At 47.3% G+C, this 22,504-nt stretch overlaps 1 protein-coding gene across 1 annotated transcript in view; it reads right to left on the reverse strand.

Moving 5' to 3' along the window:
* Positions 1-22,504, reverse strand: part of LOC147081748 (uncharacterized) — a 121,024-nt gene that overhangs the window by 2,831 nt on the left and 95,689 nt on the right. The window contains exons 7-8 of the mRNA XM_085980725.1: positions 18,810-18,892; positions 12,211-12,367 (exon numbers count right to left, since the gene is read on the reverse strand). Of these exons, the coding sequence (XP_085836851.1) occupies positions 12,211-12,367; positions 18,810-18,892 (240 nt within the window). The remainder of the gene's footprint in view (positions 1-12,210; positions 12,368-18,809; positions 18,893-22,504) is intronic.

The following is a 22,504-nucleotide window of genomic DNA, read 5'->3' on the forward strand; positions in this document are numbered from 1 at the left end:
GAGGCTCATGTGGAGCATAAAAACCTGCATGGACCAGTTGGGCCGAATGGCCTGTTCCTGTGCTGTACATTATATGTAATTCTGTGAAATCTTGCTCACAGTGACAGCAAAAAATCCTCCAAACTTAAACAAAAATTCCACTGCCTTAGCACTATTTTTGAGACTGTACATTGGGTTATGATGTTTCAGCAATCAACCATTGCATTCAAAAACCTGCCTACTACTATAATAAAAGTGATTCCTTGCCACACAGTCACAGAGAACTGTTCACAGAATCACAATTACTATCGCTACTCTTCTGTGTTATTAAAAAGAAAACAATGGTACGTCTACATTGTGTGTTAAAAAGTTATATTCTCTTTGAAAAATGTAACATCACTGACAAAAAGTCTGAAAAATGTTGTTAACCTAAACTTAAAAAGCACTCATCAAAATATGATTTCTTTTATATAAAAATGGTAAACTTCCTTATCTGCTGGAAGGCCTGTGAGATCAGGCTTCCACTCTGCACTGGCAATCTGTGATATCACCATGAGTAGCAACCCAGAGCAGCTCAAGGGGAAGCAACAGGAGGCCACAACTTCAGACCAACCTGCCAGCTGATTCATAGGAACATAGGAACAGGAGTAGGCCATTTAGCCCCTTGAGCCTGTTCTACCATTCAATGAGATCATTGCTGATCTGTGATCTAACTCCACCTACCCACCTTTGCCCCATATCCCTTAATACCTTTGGTTAACAGAAATCCATCGCGCTCAGATTTAAAATTAACAATTGATCTAGCATCAACTGCCATTTGTGGTAGAGAGTTCCAAACTTCTACCACCATTTGTGTGTAGAAGTGTTTCCTAATTACACTCCTGAAATGTCCAGCTCTAATTTTAGACTATGCCCCCTAGTCCTAGACTCCTCACCGGCGGAAATAGCTATCTCTATCTACCCTGTCTGTTCTCCTTAATATCGTGAAAACTTTGATCAAATCATCCCTTAACGTTCTAAATTCCAGTGGCATAGGAGAGTGAGGGATCTGGGACATCCGGCAAGGGTGTTCCCATTGTCCGTGGCCACTCAGTGGCGGAGCAGATGGCACAAGTGAGGTAGACCTGGAATCCAGGTTCTGAATTGTGGCCTGGCAGGCAGTTACTTCCACTTTCTGGGGAGGGGGCAAAAGTCTTCTGCTGCAGTATGCAGCCTTTGGGGCAGGTGGGTTCCTGTTGGCAATATTTAAATCAATAGATCTCTCCTTGGCAGGGTCAGCGGGACAGGTTCTGGGTGGGAACATCCTATCACTTACACCAGGCTGCATATCCTGTTGTGGATTTTGGGGATGTTTCGTTATAGGGCCTGACGTAATAAAACTCACTACGCACTTGGTTTGAGCATAAAGCAAGGCTTTAATCAACTTGTTTCAGAACATGGAGGTCGAGTTGTACTTCACTAGTTCCTTGTCTTACAAAATGTCCATGGAAAGCTTGGCCGACGCCCGAGTATTTATACTCCTTGGACGGTGCCACCAGTTGGCCGTCCAGCGTTATTTCACAAGTAGTTTCTTGATGAATGATGAGATTTATAACAGGGCCATCAGAGCCCTTCCTGATCCTATCTTTGCCTGAAATCCACATATGCACATCCAACAGGGGATGTTGATTAGTGATCGATTTTTTTCTTCCCTCACCTGTAAATAACAAGGACAATTGTGGTACCTCACTCACACCTTGGCTGAGATTTGCCTTCAGCACAAACTAAGACTCAAACCTGGAACCTAATGATTTGCATTGCACAGTGCTTCAGTACTCAGTGAACTTATACACTGCGACATAGGGTGGGCCCATTCTAAGGGCTCGGTTTTGTCATGGGGCGGGCTGGGGTCATGTCATCCGCTTTTCGTGTTATCCACCCGATTCCAAATCGATGTGGGAGAATGATGCGATTTTCATCTAATTGGGCAACTGAGTTCCAGCATAAGAACCCATGGCCCAATTAGTTTTTTCAGTCTGAAACTCGCCTCCGATAACGTCATCATTGCTGCTGCATTTAAGGTCTGCAAGAAGCCTTGCTTCTTCTGCAGACTGCCAACCTTTTGGCCTTTGCTGTGAGAGGGACCTGGAGGCAAAATGAGCAGCGGGAGACCTAAGTCTGCTCCCAGATTTGATGACGTTTCCCTGCAAGCTTTGGTGGAGGGAGCAAGAGCTAATAAGGAGGTGCTCTTCCCTTCTTCAGGGAGGAAGAAGCCTCCCCAGCAGACGAAGGCTGTGTGGATCCAGGTGGCCCAGGAGGTCAACTCGTTGTCACTGATCCGCAGAACCTGGCTTCAGTGCAGGAAGAGGTTTCATGACCTTCAGCGCACTGGAAAAGTAAGTATGACTTTCCCATCACCCTCAATCTGATCCCCACTGCCTCTCCTCACTAGCACTCAGCTTTAGCAACCTCTTCCTCCACATCCCCGAGACCGGAGAAGCAGCGGACCTGCGCGGGAGCAGCCCGAGGCGGCGGAGTATAAGAGGGAGCAACCAGAGGCACCGAGGCCCACAGCCCCGAGACCGGAGAAGCAGCGGACCTGCGCGGGAGCAGCCCGAGGCGGCGGAGTATAAGAGGGAGCAACCAGAGGCACCGAGGCCCACAGCCCCGAGACCGGAGAAGCAGCGGACCTGCGCGGGAGCAGCCCGAGGCGGCGGAGTATAAGAGGGAGCAACCAGAGGCACCGAGGCCCACAGCCCCGAGACGGGAGAAGCAGCGGACCTGCGCGGGAGCAGCCCGAGGCGGCGGAGTATAAGAGGGAGCAACCAGAGGCACCGAGGCCCACAGCCCCAAGACCGGAGAAGCAGCGGACCTGCGCGGGAGCAGCCCGAAGCGGTGGAGTATAAGAGGGAGCAACCAGAGGCACTGAGGCCCACAGCCCCGAGACCGGAGAAGCAACGGACCTGCGCGGGAGCAGCCCGAGGCGGCGGAGTATAAGAGGGAGCAACCAGAGGCACCGAGGCCCACAGCCCCGAGACCGGAGAAGCAGCGGACCTGCGCGGGAGCAGCCCGAGGCGGCGGAGTATAAGAGGGAGCAACCAGAGGCACCGAGGCCCACAGCCTCGAGACCGGAGAAGCAGCGGACCTGCGCGGGAGCAGCCCGAGGCGGCGGAGTATAAGAGGGAGCAACCAGAGGCATACCAATCCAGGTTCCGGGAGAGAGGTAAAAAGTAATCCAAGTGTGACGTCAGCAGGAAGCAGGTAAGTGATTGGTTGGTGAGTATTTCTCTCTTTTCAATACAAGCTTGAATTCTGTGGTGTTAAATTTCTAGGGTCTCTGTGTTGTAGTGGGGACAGTTGGTAAATAAAGCGCCCCAGAGTATACCTGTAACTGGGGTGTTGAATAAATTTTAAAATTAATTAAAGGAGTAAGTCATGGCAGGAGAGCTCAGACCCGTGTTCTGCTCCTCTTGCTCCATGTGGGAAGTCAGGGACGCTGCCAGTGTCCCTGACGACCATGTGTGCGGGAAATGCATCCAGCTGCAGCTACTTGTAGACCGCATTGCGGCGCTCGAGCTGCGGGTGGATGAGTTTTGGAGCATGCGCGATGCTGAGAGGGTCATGGATAGCACATTTAGCGAGTTGTTCACACCGCAGAGTAGGGCTGCACAGGCAGAAAGAAATTGGGTGACCATCAGGCGGAGCAACAGAGGCAGGCAGGAAGTGCAGGGAACCCCTGCGGACATCCCCCTTTCAAACAGGTATACCAAGTTGGATACTGTTGAGGGGGATGACTCACCAGGGGAAGGCAGCAGCAGCCAGCTTCCTGGCACCAGGGATGCTTCTGCTGCTCAGAAAGGGAGGAAAAAGAGTGGGAGAGCAATAGTGGTAGGGGATTCTATCGTAAGGGGAACAGATAGGCGTTTCTGTGGCCGCAAACGTGACTCCAGGATGGTTTGTTGCCTCCCTGGGGCCAGGGTCATGGATGTCACTGAGCGGCTACAGGGCATTCTTAAGGGGGAGGGTGAGCAGGCAGAGGTCGTGGTCCACATTGGGACCAACGACATAAGTAGGAAGGGGGATGAGGTCCTGCATCAAGAATTTAGGGAGCTAGGTAACAGATTAAAGAGCAGGACCTCAAAGGTTGTAATCTCTGGATTACTCCCAGTGCCACGTGCTAGTGAGTATCGGAATAGGAGGATAGAGCAGATGAATGCGTGGCTAAAGAGTTGGTGTAGGGGGGAGGGTTTTACTTTCCTGGATCACTGGGCCTGCTTCTGGGAAAGGTGGGACTTGTACAAGTCGGACGGGTTGCACCTGAACCAGAGCGGGACAAATATCCTTGCGGGGAGGTTTGCTAGCACTGTTGGGGGGGGTTTAAACTAACTTGGCAGGGGGATGGGATACAGAGGGGAGCTGAAATAGGGGGTGATGTGCTGCCAATTATAGAGAAAAAAACAAGTCAGCTTGGTAGACAGGGCAAATATATAAGGGCAAGGTTGGATGGCACCTATTTTAATGCAAGGAGTCTTGCAAATAAGGTGGATGAACTGAAGGTGTTGATAAACACATGGGAGTATGATATTGTTGCTATCACGGAGACATGGTTGAGGGAGGGGCAAGACTGGCAGCTCAATATTCCAGGGTACAGAATCTTCAGGCGAGACAGAGGGGGAGGTATAAGAGGAGGGGGTGTCGCAATATTAATTAAGGAGTCAATTACTGCAGTAAGGAGGGATGATATATTAGCAGGTTCCTCTAATGAGGCCATATGGGTGGAGCTTAAAAACAAAAAGGGGGCAAGCACTTTGCTGGGAGTGTACTATAGGCCTCCAAACAGTCAGGGGGAGATAGAGGAACAGATATGTAGGCAAATCTCAGAGAAATGTGCAAATAATAGGGTAATAATAATGGGGGATTTCAACTTCCCCAATATTAACTGGGATAGTCAGAGTGTGAAAGGCTCAGAGGGTGTAGAATTCTTAAAGTGCATCCAGGAGAGCTTTTTGAGCCAGCATGTAGAAAGTCCTACAAGAGAGGGGGCGGTACTGGACCTAATTCTAGGGAATGTGGCCGGCCAAGTGGAAAAAGTGCTAGTAGGTGAGCACTTTGGTGACAGTGACCATAATATGGTGAGATTTAAGGTGGTCATGGAAAAGGACAGGGATGGGCCGGAAATAAAGGTTCTAAATTGGGGGAAGGCCGATTTTAATAGGATAAGGCAGGATCTGGCCAAAATGGACTGGGATCAGCTACTTGTAGGAAATTCCGCATCGGAGCAATGGGAGGCTTTCAGAAGGGAGATTGAGATCATACAATGGCAACATGTTCCCGTAAAGGTCAAGGGTGGTTCCAAAAACCACAGGGAACCTTGGATGTCAGGGGATATACGAGAATGGATTAGGAAAAAAAGGAGGGCTTTTGGCAGATACAAAAGGCTAAAGACGGAGGAAGCCCTAGAGGAGTATAAAAAGTGCAGGGGGATACTTAAACAAGAAATTAGGAGATCAAGGAGGGACCATGAAATAACACTGGCGAGCAAAATAAAGGAAAATCCTAAGATGTTTTATAAGTATATTAAGGGTAAGAGGATAACTAGGGAAAAAATAGGGCCCATTAGGGACAAAAGTGGCAATCTGTGTGTGGAGCCGGAAGATGTAGGAGGGGTTCTAAATGAATTTTTTGCATCTGTTTTCACTATGGAGAAGGACGATGTAGACATAGAAATAGGGCGGGGGGACTGTGATATGCTCGAACATATTAACATCGAGAGGGAGGAGGTATTGGCGGTTTTAGCTGGCCTAAAAATGGATAAATCCCCAGGCCCGGACGAAATGTATCCCAGGCTGCTGTGTGAGGCAAAGGAAGAGATTGCGGGGGCTCTAACACATATATTCAGGACCTCTCTGGCCACAGGGGATGTGCCAGAGGACTGGAGAACCGCTAATGTAGTACCATTATTCAAGAAGGGAAGTAGGGAAAAACCGGGGAACTACAGGCCAGTGAGCCTAACATCAGTGGTAGGAAAATTTTTGGAAAAAATTCTGAGGGACAAAATTTGTCTCCACTTGGAGAGGCAAGGATTAATCAGGGATAGTCAACATGGCTTTGTCAAGGGAAGATCATGTCTGACTAATTTGATTGAATTTTTTGAGGGGGTGACTAGGTGTGTGGATGAGGGTAACGCAGTGGATGTGGTATACATGGATTTCAGTAAGGCCTTCGATAAAGTCCTGCACAGGAGACTGGTCAAGAAGGTAAGAGCCCATGGAATCCAGGGTGCCTTGGCACATTGGATACAAAACTGGCTTAGTGGCAGAAGGCAGAGGGTGATGGTCGAAGGTTGTTTTTGTGACTGGAAGCCTGTGGCCTGTGGGGTACCACAGGGATCGGTGCTGGGTCCCTTGCTGTTTGTGGTCTACATTAATGACTTGGATATGAATGTAAAAGGTATGATCAGTAAGTTCGTGGATGATACAAAAATTGGTAGGGTGGTAAATAGTGAGGAGGGTAGCCTCAGTCTGCAGGATGATATAGATGGGTTGGTCAGATGGGCGGAACAGTGGCAAATGGAATTTAACCCGGAAAAGTGCGAGGTGATGCACTTTGGGGGGACTGACAAGGCAAGGGAATACACAATGAATGGTAAGACCCTAGGCAAGACGGAGGGTCAGAGGGATCTGGGTGTGCAAGTACACAGATCCCTGAAGGCGGCGGAACAGGTGGATAAGGTGGTAAAAAAGGCATATGGGATACTTGCCTTCATTAGCCGAGGCATAGAATATAAGAGCAAGGAGGTTATGATGGAGCTGTATAAAACACTGGTTAGGCCACAGCTGGAATACTGTGTGCAGTTCTGGTCGCCACACTACAGGAAGGATGTGAACGCTTTGGAGAGGGTGCAGAGGAGGTTCACCAGGATGTTACCAGGGCTGGAGCGCTTCAGCTATGAAGAGAGACTGGGCAGATTGGGTTTGTTTTCCTTGGAGCAGAGGAGGCTGAGGGGGGACATGATTGAGGTGTTCAAAATTATGAGGGGCATAGATAGGATGGATACTGAGGAGCTTTTTCCCTTAGTAGAAGGGTCAATAACTAGGGGGCATAGATTCAAGGTAAAGGGCGGGAGGTTTAGAGGGGATTTGAGAAAGAACTTTTTCACCCAGAGGGTGGTTGGAGTCTGGAACTCACTGCCTGAAAGGGTTGTGGAGGCAGGAACCCTCACAACATTTAAGAAGCATTTGGATGAGCACTTGAAATGCCATAGCATACAAGGCTATGGACCAAATGCTGGAATATGGGATTAGATTAGACAGGGCTTGATGGCCGGCGCGGACACGATGGGCCGAAGGGCCTCTATCCGTGCTGTATAACTCTATGACTCTATCCCATTTGACACTGACATCCCTGCACCCTTACCCATTCCCTCTCTCTCTATGGTCACAATCACCTAACTCTTCGACTCTGCAGCCCTCACACTCCCTATCACTGTGATGCTATGAAAACAACTTACAAAACACAGGGAGGGCCCTTGGTCTTGCCACCTCACTCCAACTTTGTCTCCTTCTAAGCATCTATGCTTTGGATTCTCTACACTCACTCCTTCATTCTCACTCAAACTCCACTTGTCTCCCTCATTGCAGGAAAAGAGAGCTCACAATAAGAGGGAAAGAGCGAGGACAGGAGGAGGGCCACCCTCAGTAGCCCACCTCACCCCTTGGGAGGAGACGGTCCTGGAGATCGTGGGACTCGAGGATGATGCACAAGTGGGGGGCGGACAGACGGGTGCATCAGAGAAAGCTGGTGACAGAATAGTTTTTCATCTCTCTCATTGACATTGCATGAGTCGCTGATAATGATTCTGAAGCTCTAACAGATGGACTTATGATCATCTGCAATATGCAATGTGCATGTAACCTTAGCCTCACATCTCTGACTCTTTCCTTTACTCCCCCACAGGACCATCGCAAGCATCCGTCCCCACTATCCAGGAGGAACAGCCTGAGCCTCCAGACTTCTCAGAGGAAGCTGCAACCTCTGAGGGCGCAGCGTCAGCAGAATTCAGCCAACCCAGCACCAGCGCAGACACTCACACCTTAATGGGACCATCGCGAGATAGACTAGTGATGTCACCTGATGTATCACAGCTCACAAGTGAGCATCAGCAGATTGTGGAGACAGGAACAGCAGTGGAGAGTCCTAGTCGGAGGGCACAGGACTCTCCCAGCTCGGCTCAGGTGCATGTCGACCCTCTGCCTCTGGGTCCATCCAGGAGAACAGCGGTGCTGGAACTCCAGGAACAGGAGCAGGAGTCTCTGGCAGGTTTTGTCTCCAGGGTCGCTGTGAGTGTGGAGCGAATGGAGGAGTCCATCGCGAACATGAGCAGAGCCTTTGTGGAGTCATTGGCGAATGCACACAGCACTACGGAAAGGATGGCAACCTCCGTGGAAAGGATGGCTACAGTAGACGAGAGGATGGCTACAGCCATGGAGGAGCTAAGTCGCTAGAGTGTAGAAAACATGGTGAGTTTCAGAATAGACTGACATCTCTGGAGGAGCGATGGTCAGCTATTGAACAGAGAAACCAGACCTTCATGGAAGTCCTTCTGAGTAGGACTGCCAGTGCAGATACAGGTCCTCATGGCCCGCTGATGTGCAGCAAGGTGCTCTGAAGCCACTTGCAAGTGCTGAGGTGGACCTGACCCATGAGAGGGATGTTGGTGGCAGAGAACAAGGAAGTGGGGGCTCCTCTCCAAGCGCTCACACTTCCATGCCACTGCCAAGTCCTCGGTCAGAGCCCCACCAGAGTCCCCACCCAACTGAGATCGGCGTCTCAACCCTTGCACAGCCGCAGGAGCAGCAGACTGTTGCCGAGCCCTCAAAAGTTCGCAACCCCAGAGGACGCCTGCCAAAGGTGTCAAAACACGAGCAGCAAGAAAGTGAGCAAGGGGCCTCCACATCTGCTGATGCCAAGCAGGAACCACCACGTAGGAGCATGCGTAAGAGAAAGATACTGCACAAATAGTCACAAGGGTAGTCACTTGGGTGAAATGTGATATTTAAAAATTCTGACGGCAACTGTTGCAGTTGTGGCGTGTGTCATTTCGCTAATGGGACTTCCACATTGAGGGCTTAGGATTACTTGTAATTGTCAGTATGGTGGTCAGAGTGCTAGGAATCTGCTGGTTCTTGGCCATTGTCGATGCTCTGGTAAGAAGCTGCGAGGCAAAAGTGCTTGATTGGCTAGGCTAAGCAAATCTGGCCAAGATGAGTGTGTTCCTTGCATCCCAGGCAGCAATATTCTCGCATACTGCTGCCGCTGGTTGATGGGCCTCTGCACGATGTTTGTTTTCGGTCTCCTCCTCCTGCTCCTTCTCATCTGAGGAGGATATGTGAGGGGCCACTTGGTCCTCAGGAATCTGCAAGCCACGATGCTGTGCCATGTCGTGAAGTGCGCAGCAAACCACGACGATTCTGGAGACCCTGGCTGCTGAGTACTGCAGGGCTCCACCTGATCTATCCAGGCATCTGAAGCGCATCTTCAGCAAGCCTATGGTTTGCTCGATTATGGACCTGGTGGAAATGTAACTGTAGTTGTAGCTCTCCTCAGCTTCATTGGATGGGCTCCTCAACGGCGTCATTAGCCACGTCTTCAGGGGATAGCCCTTGTCTCCAAGTAGCCATCCGTTAAGTTGGTCTGGCGGACTGAAGAGCGGAGGCACACTAGACTGGCGCAGTATGAAGGAGTCATGGCAACTGCCAGGGTACTTGGCACAAACATGCAAAATTTCCTTCTTGTGGTCACACACCAGCTGTACGTTGAGGAAGTGGAAGTCCTTGCGGTTGACAAAAATACCTGGAATGGGATGGGGTGCCTTAAGGGCCACATGTGTGCAGTCAACGACGACCTGCACCCTTGGAAAACCTGCCAGATTAGCTAATCCAACCGCACGCGCCGTGACACTAGCTGATCCTTGGAGAAATGGATGTGATTGTGCGCGATGGCAAAAAGGGCATCGGTTACCTGCGTGATGCAAGTGTGTGCGGCCGCCTGGGAGATGCCGCTGATGTCTGCTGCTGATCCCTGGAATGAGCCTGAGGCAAAAAAGTTCAGTGCGGTGGTGACTTTGATGGCCACTGGTAAGGGGTGTCCACCTGCTCCTCTGGGCTCCAGGTCTTGTTGCAGCATTGTGCAGATGTCACCCACTACCTCTCGCGAAAGTCAGAGCTGCCTTTGGCACTGCTGCTCTGTCATGTTGAGGTAGCTGATCCTCTGTCTGTAGACCCTGTTTGGGGAGTATCTCCTGCGCCGACGGGCTTCCATGCGCTACTACGATAGCTACTTCCATGCGCTGGTGCCTTCTGGCCTGTGCAGTTTCAGGTGGGTGAGCAGCAGCTTGGCGCTCCTGTTGTTGCTCCTGCTGTTGGTGCTGCTGTTGTTCAGGCTCCTGCTGCTGCCGCGGCTGGTCTTCGTCCGAATCTGATGTCCAGCAGGAAAGGAAATAAATGGTTCCCATGCTTCTGGTAGATGTCTCAGTTGAGGAAGCGCTCAGTCAAGGTGGCGAGAGGGGTTTCCCAGGAGGTCACACTGGAGATGGGTGTCAGGCTCCAAACTTCCACAGCTATAGTTATGCCTGCTAAAAGTTCCCCCAGACCTGAGACAACAAAGTCCTGCCACCTGCAAATGATGGCTGATCAAACCTCCTATTTAATGGTGGAGCTGCAGCTGATAGTCAGCAATCCAATTGTGCTACCGCCAGGTTTCACCGTCGTGTTTCAGAGGAGGCATGCATCACGTGGGAAAAGGGTTAAAATCAGAAAGGCCTCTCAAAATGGGATTATAGAGGCAATTCAGTGGTTGTTAAGGGCCTTAAGGGCCTATCCCGCCTCTTGGAGGTGGGACGGAGACGGGATCAGAAACCATGCATTTGGGAAAATTGCTTGGAGGCGGGATGGAGGCGGGGTCGGGCCCGCCCGCCACTTTTTGCCCGCCACTTTTTGCAATTTTAACACCCCACACGCCTCCATTCCCGCCTCCTCGGGCCTGGCAAAATTGAGCCCTAAGTATCTTAATATTTCATATTTTGTTTTCTATTTTATTTTGGGCTCATCCAGGTATGAGATGTTAGTATTGTGGAATGGAATACTTTCCCCATTGTCAACATCATGCAGTAAAGGGCAACTGTAACACAGGCGAGCTACAGAATAAAACTCCTCCTACTTTGCTCCAACATTGAGGCTATTTCCAACCTCAACGGATGCACCAGTATAAATTTTTCTACTTCCTACTCCAGCTATCATTCGAACCAAAAATTCTTGGCCCTTTTGGCACATTCCCACCGTCACTCCACAAATTCCACCATAACTTCTGGCATTTTATGCTATCAGTCAAATTATGGAAGAATCAACTAATATCAACAGCTGGCATTTGTATAGCTCCTTTAACATTGAAAATTGCATCTTCGCAATTTACAGAGGCACAATTGGACAAAAATCAACACTGAGCCAAAGAAGGAGGGATGATTAAAAGCTTGGTCAAAGTGGTAGGTTATAAGGAAGGTCTTAAAGGAGGAGCGAAAGTAGAGGGAAAGTGGAGGTGTTTAGAGAGGGAATTCCAGAATGTAGGGCCTAGGCGGCTGAAAACATGACCACTGGAATTTGTCGCTCCCTGAGCTACAGTGAAAGTTTGTATTCTAACAGCCTATTCATACAGACCCTCTTCTTTGAAGATTTTCCTGTTCTGTTGAACTTTTACAAATAATTTATCTACAGTCAGCTTTCAGGTGATTTTCAAAACACTCATTTGGCTGTTTTCCTATCACCATACATGTTCTGATTAAAACAGAAAATAAAAACCCTCCCCAAACACCCAAGCAAATCTCTCGGTCACATTAAGAACTCCCTTCCACACACAGCTTACCTTTAATGTGCAATGTGAATGGGTGGAAGTAATGCTGGGTGAGTTTTCTGCCCAAAGATTTGGAAATGCTTCAATAATACCACAGGCCCTCATTAGCAAGTAGGATGCAAACTTAATTAAACTCTCGCTCAGAAATCTTAATTAAGCATGCATTCACTAGTAAATGAGGAAAGATGTCTAGTTAAAGGATTAAGCCCAGTCAGAAAATGAAAATGAATGGGATCAGATAAAATCGCTGGATGTTGCTTTTCCCAGTTACTACGCGCCCAGCTGATGATAGTAAGAGTTTTCCTATCAGGTGGAAATTTCAGCTCAAAATACAAAATTCTAGCATACCATTTTGATCATATTGCTGAAGTCAGACTTTAATTCTTTATTTTCCTCAATTTCAGTTACTTTCAATTCATTTTTCAGAGATGTGGTCACCAGCTGCCATATTTTTGGCTTTGGATCCTTGCCCCGAGTTTTAATCTTTCCTTTGAAGGACTTCCATCTAAAATGAAAGAGAATTTGATAGTTAGCATATTTTACTTAACGAAAGGAGTGCATTACAGAACACAATTATCAGATTATTAATTATCAGCAGCAGCAGCGGCGGTGGCAGTGCGGACCTGGGAGGAGCGGCGAGGCGGCGGCGGGGATACCAACTCAGCACCGGCAGAATTTTCAAAGAGTGACGTCAGAAGTCAAAAGTGACGTAGGCATAAGGGGAGGGAGCTGATTGAGGCCAATGTCGGGAGCGGAGAGAGCGGCGGTACAAGGCTTACCAATCTCACAGACCGGCGGCGGCATTCCGGAGCCAAGTCACGATTCAAAAGTGACGTGGCCAAGAGGAAGCAGCTGATTGGGTGAGTACGGCCAGGTGAGTATTTATACTACTCCATAGTTTGACAGTTAAGATTAATAGTTTATAAAATTTAGAAGGTCTTAATTTTTGTGGTTATAGTTTCTACGGTCCCTGTTGTGTATCGGGGAGTGCGAGTAACCAAGGGCCCTTGAGTATATCATTTAATTGTAGTGTAATTAGTGGTATTGATTTGATTTAAATTAATTTGAATTAATTAAAGGGTAAGTCATGGCAGGACCGCTTGGCCCCATGGCGTGCTCCTCCTGTGCCATGTGGGAAATCAGGGACACTTCCTATGTCCCTGATGACCATGTGTGCGGGAAGTGTATCCAGCTGCAGCTACTGACAGACAACATTGCGGCACTGGAGATGCGAATGGATACATACTGGAGCATTCGCGATGCTGAGGACGTCGTGGATATCACGCTTAATCAGTTGGTCACACCGCAGCTAATGGCTGCACAGGCAGGAAGGGAATGGGTGACCACCAGGCAGAGTAGTAGGCGCAGGCAGGTAGTGCAGGGGTCCCCTGTGGCCATCCCCCTCTCAAACAGATATACCGCTTTGGATATTGTTGGGGGAGGTGGCTTATCGGGGGAAGGCAGCAGCAGCCAACTCCCTGGCACCGTGGGTGGTTCTGCTGCACAGGACAGGAGGAAAAAGAGCGGGAGAGCTATAGTGATAGGGGATTCTATTGTAAGGGGAATAGATAGGCATTTCTGCGGCCGCAAACGAGACTCCAGGATGGTATGTTGCCTCCCTGGTGCAAGGGTCAAGGATGTCTCGGAGCGGCTGCAGGGCATTCTGGAGGGGGAGGGTGAACAGCCAGTTATTGTGGTGCATATAGGTACGAACGATATAGGTATAAACTGGGATGAGGTCCTAAAAGCTGAATATAGGGAGTTAGGAGGTAAATTAAAAAACAGGACCTCAAAGGTAGTAATCTCAGGATTGCTACCAGTGCCACGTGCTAGTCAGAGTAGAAATAGAAGGATATTTCAGATGAATACGTGGCTAGAAGAATGGTGCAAGGAGGAGGGAATCAAATTCCTGGGACATTGGAACTCGTTCTCAGGGAGGTGGGACCAATACAAACTGTACGGTTTGCACCTGGGCAGGACTCGGACCGATGTCCTAGGGGGAGTGTTTCCTAGTGCTGTTTGGGGGGGGGGGGGGGTTTAAACTAAAATGGCAGGGGGTTGGGAACCTGTGCAGGGAGACAGAGGAAAGAGAAGCAAGGATAGAAGCAAAAGACAGGAAGGAGAAAAGCAAAAGTGGAAGTCAGAGAACTCAAGGGTTTAAATCAAACATGGCAACAGTAAATAATAATTCTAAAAGGTCTAAGAGTGTTAAAAAAACAAGCCTGAAGGCTTTGTGTCTTAATGCGAGGAGCATTCGTAATAAGGTGGATGAATTAGCTGTGCAAATAGATGTGAACAGATATGATATAATTGGGATTACGGAGACATGGCTCCAGGGTGACCAAGGCTGGAAATTCAACATCCAGGGATATTCAATATTCAGGAAAGAAAGGCAAAAAGGAAAAGGAGGTGGGGTAGCATTGCTAGTTAAAGAGGAGATTAACACAATAGTAAGGAAGGATATTAGCTCTGATGATGTGGAATCTGTATGGGTAGAGCTGAGAAATACCAAGGGGCAGAAAACGTTAGTGGGAGTTGTGTACAGACCCCCAAACAGTAATGCTGAGGGTGGGGATGGCATTAAATGGGAAATTAGAGACGCGTGCAATAAGGGCACAGCAGTTATCATGGGTGACTTTAATCTACATATAGAATGGGCTAACCAAATTAGTAACAATACTGTGGAGGAGGAATTCCTGGAGTGTATACGGGATGGTTTCCTGGACCAATATGTCGAGGAACTGGAGATCAGGCTATCTTAGACTGGGTATTATGTAATGAGAAAGGATTAGTTAGCAATCTTGTTGTGTGAGACCCCTTGGGGCGAAGCGATCATAATATGATAGAATTCTTCATTAAGATGGAGAGTGAAGTATTTGACTCAGAGACTAGGGTCCTGAATTTTAATCGAGGAAACTACGATGGTATGAGGTGCGAGTTGGCTAGAATGAATTGGGGAACATTTCTTAAAGGGTTGACGGTGGATAGGCAATGGCAAACATTTAAAGATCGCATGGATGAACTACAGAATTTGCTCATCCCTGTTTGGCATAAAAATAAAACAAAAAAGGTGACTCAACCGTGGCTAACAAGGGAAATTAGGGATAGCATAAGATCCAAGGAGAGGACATATAAATTGGCCAGAAAAAGCAGCAGACCTGAGGATTGGGAGCAGTTGAGGATTCAGCAAAGGAGGACCAAGGGATTAATTAAGAGGGGGAAAATAGAGTATGAGAGTAAGCTTGCAGGAACATAAAAACTGACTGTAAAAGCTTCTATAGATATGTGAAGAGAAAAAGATTGGTGAAGTCAAGTGTAGGTCCCTTGCAGTCAGAATCAGGGGAATTTATAATGGGGAACAAAGAAATGGCAGACCAATTAAATACATATTTTGGTTCTTTCTTCACAAAGGAGAACATAAATAACCTCCCAGAGATGTCGGGGAACATAGGGTCTAATGAGAGGGAGGAACTGAATGAAATCAGTATTTGTAGGGAAATGGTGTTAGGGAAATTGATGGGATTGAAGGCCGATAAATCCCCAGGGCCTGATAATCTACATCCTAGGGTACTTAAGGAAGTGGCCCTAGAAATAGTAGATGCATTGCTGGTCATCTTCCAAAATTCTATAGACTCTGGAACAGTTCCCATGGATTGGAGGGTAGCTAATGTAACCCCACTATTCAAAAAAGGTGGTAGAGAGAAAACAGGGAATTATAGACCGGTAAGCCTGACATCGGTAGTGGGGAAAATGCTAGAGTCCATTATAAAAGATGTAATAGCAGAGCATTTGGAAAACAGTGACAGGATCGGACAAAGTCAACATGGATTTACAAAATGTAAATCGTGCTTGAGTAATCTACTGGAATTTTTTGAGGATGTAACTGGTAAAATAGATAAGGGAGAACCAGTGGATGTGGTGTATTTGGACTTTCAGAAGGCTTTCGATAATGTCCCGCATAAGAGATTAGCGTGTAAAGTTAAAGCACATGCGATTGGGGGTAAGGTACTGACTTGGGTAGAGAACTGGTTGGCAGACAAGAAGCAAAGCGTTGGAATAAACGGGTCTTTTTCCGAGTGGCAGGCAGTGACTAGTGGGGTACTGCAGGGATCGGTTCGAGGACCCCAGCTATTCACAATATATATTAATGATCTAGACGAGGGAACTAGATGTAATATCTCCAAGTTTGCAGATGACACAAAGCTGGGTAGGCGTGTGTGCTGTGAGGAGGATGCTGAGAAACTCCAGTATGATTTGGACAGGTTGGGTGATTGGGCAGATGCATGGCAGATGCAGTATAATGTGGATAAATGCGAGGTTATCCACTTTGGTGGCAAAAACAGGAAGACAGATTATTATCCGAACGGCAATAGATTGGGAGAAGGGGAAGTGCAATGAGACCTGGGTGTCCTTGTGCACCAGTCGCTGTAGGTAAGAATGCAGGTGCAGCAGACGTTTAAGAACGCAAATGGTATTTTGGCCTTCATAGCGAGAGGATTCGAGTACAGGAGCAAGGATGCCTTGCTGCAGTTGTACAGGGCCTTGGTGAGACCACACCTTGAGTATTGTGTGCAGTTTTGGTCGCCTTATCTGAGGAACAATGTTCTTGCCATGGAGGGAGTGCAGCGACGATTCACCAGACTGATAGCTGGGATGGCAGGAATGACATATGAAGAGAGATTGGGTCGATTGGGCTCATATTCGCTGGAGTTTAGAAGAATGAGAGGGGATCTCATTGAAACTTATAAAATTCTAACAGGACTAGACAGACTAGATGCAGGAAGGATGTTCCCGATGGCAGGGGAGTCCAGAACCAGGGGTCACAGTCTAAAGATAAGGGGAAAGCCATTTAGGACAGAGATGAGGAGGAATTTCTTCACCCAGAGAGTGGTGAACCTGTGGAATTCTCTGCCACAAAAGGCAGTTGAGGCCAATTCATTAAATATATTCAAGAAGGAGTTAGATATATTTCTCAAGGCTAAAGGGATCAAGGGATATGGAGAGAAAGCAGGGACAGGGTACTGAATTTGAATGATCAGCCATTAAATGGCGGAGCAGGCTCGAGGGGCTGAATGGCCTACTCCTGCTCCTATCTTCTATGTTTCTATATCAGATTATAATTAACATATCTGTTTACCCACAAGTTGGTAGGTTGGTAGGCAAGTCTGGAGAGATGTGTGAAATTTACTTTTGATTTATGCCAAGAGATAAATGACAGCTTCTTTACAAAATTATTTAAAACATAGTTTAAGGTATGATTCAAATAGATCACACAGTGCAACACCCACACCATCTGGCTGATTTGAAAATATATAGATAGAAACAAACTAATGAGTAAACAAAGTTATAGTTTATAAAGAGTTTGGGTGTTGTGGTTTAGGAATTATTTATATGTTTAATTTGTTTTAAGCTTTCATATTGCAATCTCCAAACTTTCATAATTATTCAGGTACCAGGTAATACGTGAACTGGAAAATTTAATGGTGAGCACTGTCCAGCTGGACAGCGTGTGGCGTTGGTCTGTGAGATTAGGAATTGACATATTGAAACCCATATCCTACCAACCTGTGGAACAATTCAGAGTAGCACATGCCCCACATGCTCTCATGAGTGCTGACACGACAAAACTCGGCTGATATACAGAAAGGCAGTTCCACGGCATGATAAAAGGGAAACCAGGTCCACTTTCAAGGAGGAAGTACCTTCCCAATGGTGGATAGGCTTTGAGGGATCAGAAGGTGAGCCACTTGTTGCAAAGTAACCAGCCTCGGCATATTCTTGTAGCCAAGGTGCTGATGTGGCTGGTCCAATTCAGCTTCTGGTCAAATTCAGCTTCTGGTCAATGGTGTTGGTGGTCAGGGACATATTGCCACACTTGCCTCCTCTGTAGCATGATTACACCTCTTCTGCACTAAAAGGGTCTGGCATTTCTCTATTACACAATTCACCAGCATTTGGGGATCTCACAGGAAAAAGGTGCTTTTCAAAGTTGCGGCTCAGTCATTTCTGATACATTCTGCACACTCTTTAGCTGGATTACCAACCTTTGCATAATTTGTACCAATTAAGTGACTCATTAACTGAGAAATGTTACAGGATTTATTATTATAGTTGCATGATGAATGGCTTTTTTTGTCGCTCCCACAAATAAATTTGTGATCAATGAGATTGCATGTTTGAAAACAGCACGTGTCTGCTACTTTTTTAGCGGGTCTTAGTTAATGGGACGAAGGGGCATTGAGCACCTTTTTGGGGAAAAGAAGAAAATATGACCCTAAATTACATATTTGGTTACACCTACATTATCTATGCTTCAGCATTATGATTCATAGATTACACCCCCTCCTCCCCCCCCCCCCCGCAATCTTCTTTTCTCCTATGGAAATAAATTGTGGGCAGAATTTTTAATTCCACTATTCACACACAGGAAAACCTTTTGTCACACGTAATCATAGAGAGGGGCTTTGATCCCAAATAGTCCACATAATATTTATAATTACTTGGTGGTGAACATTGCTCGAATATTTAAACTTAATATTTGAAGGGTTTGATCAAAAAATAATACAATAGATTGATTTTAGTTTCACATTGCCAATTAGAAATTAGTATAGAGAGATTTTCACCACTGTTCCTTACCAGCAGAGGTTCTTAGAGATTTATATCATTTTTGGATGGCAATAATGAAGAGGATTTTCCAGCCATTAGTTTCAATGCCTGGAAAATCGGAAGTGCGTAAATTGAATGTGCTAACCTCCGTGCCTGATTCTCCAATCTGTGCTGCAATCATGTGACACTATGCTGAGAGCAGAGCTTTCCTCTGAAAATTTGGTCATGTAAGAGACGGTTGAAGGCTGTGATTGGGAGTTTATAAGTTTTTAAGATGATGAGATAAGGTGAGCAAAATGGCCGTCGTCATCCGTATTTACCTTGTGATTTTGGATTCTTACCTTATGTTATGAAGGTCATATTCAAGCTTGGACTCAAAGTATTGAAATGCTTTTGTTACAGTCGGTTTAAGCTCTTTGGACACCTAAGCAAACAATAAGATGTAGGTTTCCAATAAAAGTGTGTTCTATACAACAAAACTCTTCAGAACCTTTACAAAATCAAAATACTGCAGTTGCTGGAAATCTGAAGTGCTGGAAATACTCAGCAGGTCAGGCAGCATCTGTGGAGAGAGAAACAAAGTGAAACGTTGGGGGGAATTTTCCAGGGGGTCAGCGGGTGCGATTGGTGGCGGATCAGGTGAGAAATTGTTTTTTTTTAAAGCGGGTGAGGACCCCGCTGTCAACCCGCTGCCATGCGCCTTTCCCAAATGTCGGGTCTGTCAGCGCTGAGCAGACCTGACACTCAGCAGCGGGGGAGGTAATTCAGGTCATTATGACCTTGTTAACAGAGGATTAACAACTATTTTGAGCTCACCTACAGAGATTACCAGGTTGCCCACGGGGTCCATGCTGCCGGGGCTCACATAAGAACATAAGAAATAGGAGCAGGAGTAGCCCATTTGGCCGCTCGAGCCTGCTCCGCCATTCTACCTCAACTCCACTTTCCTGCACTATCCCCATAGCCCTTGTGTTGTGTTTGTACCGCTATACACAACTACATAAAATAATAAAGTAGCAGAGACTGAGAGTAACTTCAAGTGATCTTTACTGGGGAACTGGAACTTCGGCACTGACTATACAAATCGATACACGTCTGTTATATACACTCGCAACTAAGGATGTACATCTGCAAAACAAAGTAGTCCCTTCAATGTTGTATACATTACACTTCCTCCCCCTTTATTTTAATAGTATATTAACGCAAAATTTCTATAATTAACATACAGAGCCTGTCTTTACAGTAACCTTTTTGTTTTCTTAAAAGTAACAAAATTCAAATTCCAACATAACATTTTATTTTGTCAACAGCCCTTTTACAAGTCAAGTCTCTGTGGAGGCCTCCTCTGCCTCTCTGGGTAATGTCTCTCCAGACTCTTTTGCTTTGGGGAATGAGACTGTACAGGTAGAGGTGCATCAGATGAGCTATCAGCACAGGTAGAGCTCTCCGCTGTGGATGAGGCTGGTGCTGATGCTGATGAATCAGGAGTGTCTGTTTCCATGTCAGGTGAGTCTGGGCGAGGTATAGGGGTGTTTTTCACCTGAACATCCAGAATTTGGTCCACATGACATCTCAAAACGTTCTCTCCCACATCCACTGTATACATCAGTGGTCCCTCTCTTGTGGATATTGTCCCTGGTTGCCACTTTTCCGTCCAGAAATCACGAGCAAGAACTGACTGTCCCACACTGAAGCTTCTTGTTGGCTTAGCATTCAAATGTTTGAACTGTTTGTTCTCTACATCACGACGTACGTTCGGTTTAAAAAGGTCCATGCGAGATCTCAGGTTCCTGTTCAGAAACATCATCGCTGGAGTCTGATTAGTGGCTGTGTGTACTGCGTTCCGATAAGCAAAGAGGAAATTGTCTATCTTGTGTTGCAGTGGTAGATTCTCGCTGTACATTGCTTTGATGGCCTTCTTGAAAGTCTGTACGAATCTTTCTGCCAAGCCATTTGTAGCTGGATGGTACGGGGCAGATGTGTAATGCTTGATTCCATTTTTCCTCATGAACCCTTGGAATTTGTCAGAGACAAATTGTCGTCCATTGTCTGTGCAGATTTGTTCTGGTAGGCCATTTCTAGCGAACATGGTCCTCAGAACTGCAATGGTCTTTTCAGATGTGGTTAATTTCATTTTAATGACCTCGGGCCATTTGGAATGTGCATCGACTGCAATCAAGAACATGGAGTCCATGAACGGTCCAGCAAAGTCGACATGCACACATTGCCATGGTGACGAGGGCCATTCCCATGAATGGAGAGGGGCTTGTGGTGGTGCGTTCTGGACCTTTTTACACCCTGAGCAGCTCTTTGTCAGGTCCTCGATCTGTTTGTTAATTCCCGGCCACCACACGTAACCACGGGCAAGGATTTTCATCTTTACCGTACCTAAGTGGCCTTCATGCAGTTCATCTAGCACTCGGTTACGAAGCTTGGGAGGAATCACAACTCGTGAGCCGCACATCAGTGTTCCCCAACACACTGATAACTGCTCCCTCCTAGCTGAGAATGCTGGAAACAATGAGTCACCATGCGCTGGCCATCCCTTCACAGTGATGTCATAAACTTTTGACAATGTAGGGTCATTGCGTGTTTCTCTTTCAATGAGGGAGTTTGTCACTGGTACCTGCTCAACTATTGTTGTGTGAAATACCTCTGCTGAGTCAACTGTTGTAATTCTCTCTGAGGTCGGCAGTGGTAAACGTGACAAACCATTGACGTTGCCATGTTGCTTGGTCCCCTTGTATTCAATGCCATACAGGTGAGCCCCTAGGAAGAGTGACCATCGCTGTAGCCGTTGTGCCGTCATCACTGGAACGCCCTTCCTTGGGTTGAAGATTGAAACGAGAGGCTGGTGGTCAGTTAACAGTGTAAACTGTTGACCATACAAGTAGTGGTTGAATTTCTTGACTCCCCACACAAGGCTAAGGGCTTCTCGGTCAATCTGTGCATAATTGCATTCAGCTGTAGTCAACGATCTTGAGGCAAAGGCTATTGGTCTTTCTGAGCCGTCTGGGAACTTATGTGACAACATGGCACCAATGCCATGGGGTGAAGCATCACATGCCAGTCGAATAGGTAAGGATGGGTCAAAGTGAGCTAGCACCTCTTCTGAAGTAATGAGTCTTTTACTCTCTTGAAAAGCTTGTTCACAGCTGTCACTCCACTTCCATTGTGGCCCTGTCTGTAGCAGTGCATTTAGTGGATGTAACACTGTGGATAGGTTGGGCAAGAACTTGTGATAGTAGTTCACCAGTCCAAGATATGATCTCAACTGAGACACATTTTCAGGTGTTGGTGCATTAATCACAGCTTCAATCTTGTCTGGAGACTTGTGTAAACCATCCTTGTCAATCATGTTGTGTATGTACCTTTATGGGAATAACTGGTCTTAGGCTGCAGTACCGGCAGTGACCACCCCTATATAAAAGGCCCTAGCAGGCTTCTGTAGTTTCAGTTTCAAGCTGCCTCTTGTTCAGTAAAATACCTGTTAAACTGTTCTCCCGAAGTCCGTGTATTATTGAGGCGCGGACTTTACAGTGGCGACGAGTAAGTTCGAACTCACCTGCAGTGTGGCATCATCTCACGGGGATCTCGCCTGAAAGGAAGGTCCTGGAAGGTCGTAGTCTGAGCAACGGGCGTCAACCGAGGGCAACCGCCCAAAGAATCCATCGGTGTTTGGAGAATTGCAGGAGAGACTGTGGTTCCAGCGAATCGTGCTGGTAGCAGGTAGCGTGCTGACCCTTCCGGACTGCGGCGGGCTCAAGCTTGATCGAGCGGCTCTACAAATCGGGCCGCGCAGCGTCGCCGGGAAAAGAAAACAAGAGAGGGTGGAGCGCACAGGGCGCGGTCGGTGCTCGAGAACAGGACAGCGGAGAGAAACTAAACGGGGGGGGGGAAGGAAAGCGAGACGCGCCGAAGCTGCGGGTCGCCGCCATTACCCCATAGAACGCTAGGAGCAGCGTGGCAGTAAGGGGAAGAAGCAAAAGCATGGGAGGTGCCATTTTATTCCATTGGGGAAGAAGCAAAAGCGCGG

Source organism: Somniosus microcephalus, unplaced genomic scaffold (genome assembly GCF_052327205.1).
Source record: "Somniosus microcephalus isolate GS21.2 unplaced genomic scaffold, FLI_Smic_1.0 scaffold443, whole genome shotgun sequence".
NCBI lineage: Eukaryota > Metazoa > Chordata > Chondrichthyes > Squaliformes > Somniosidae > Somniosus > Somniosus microcephalus.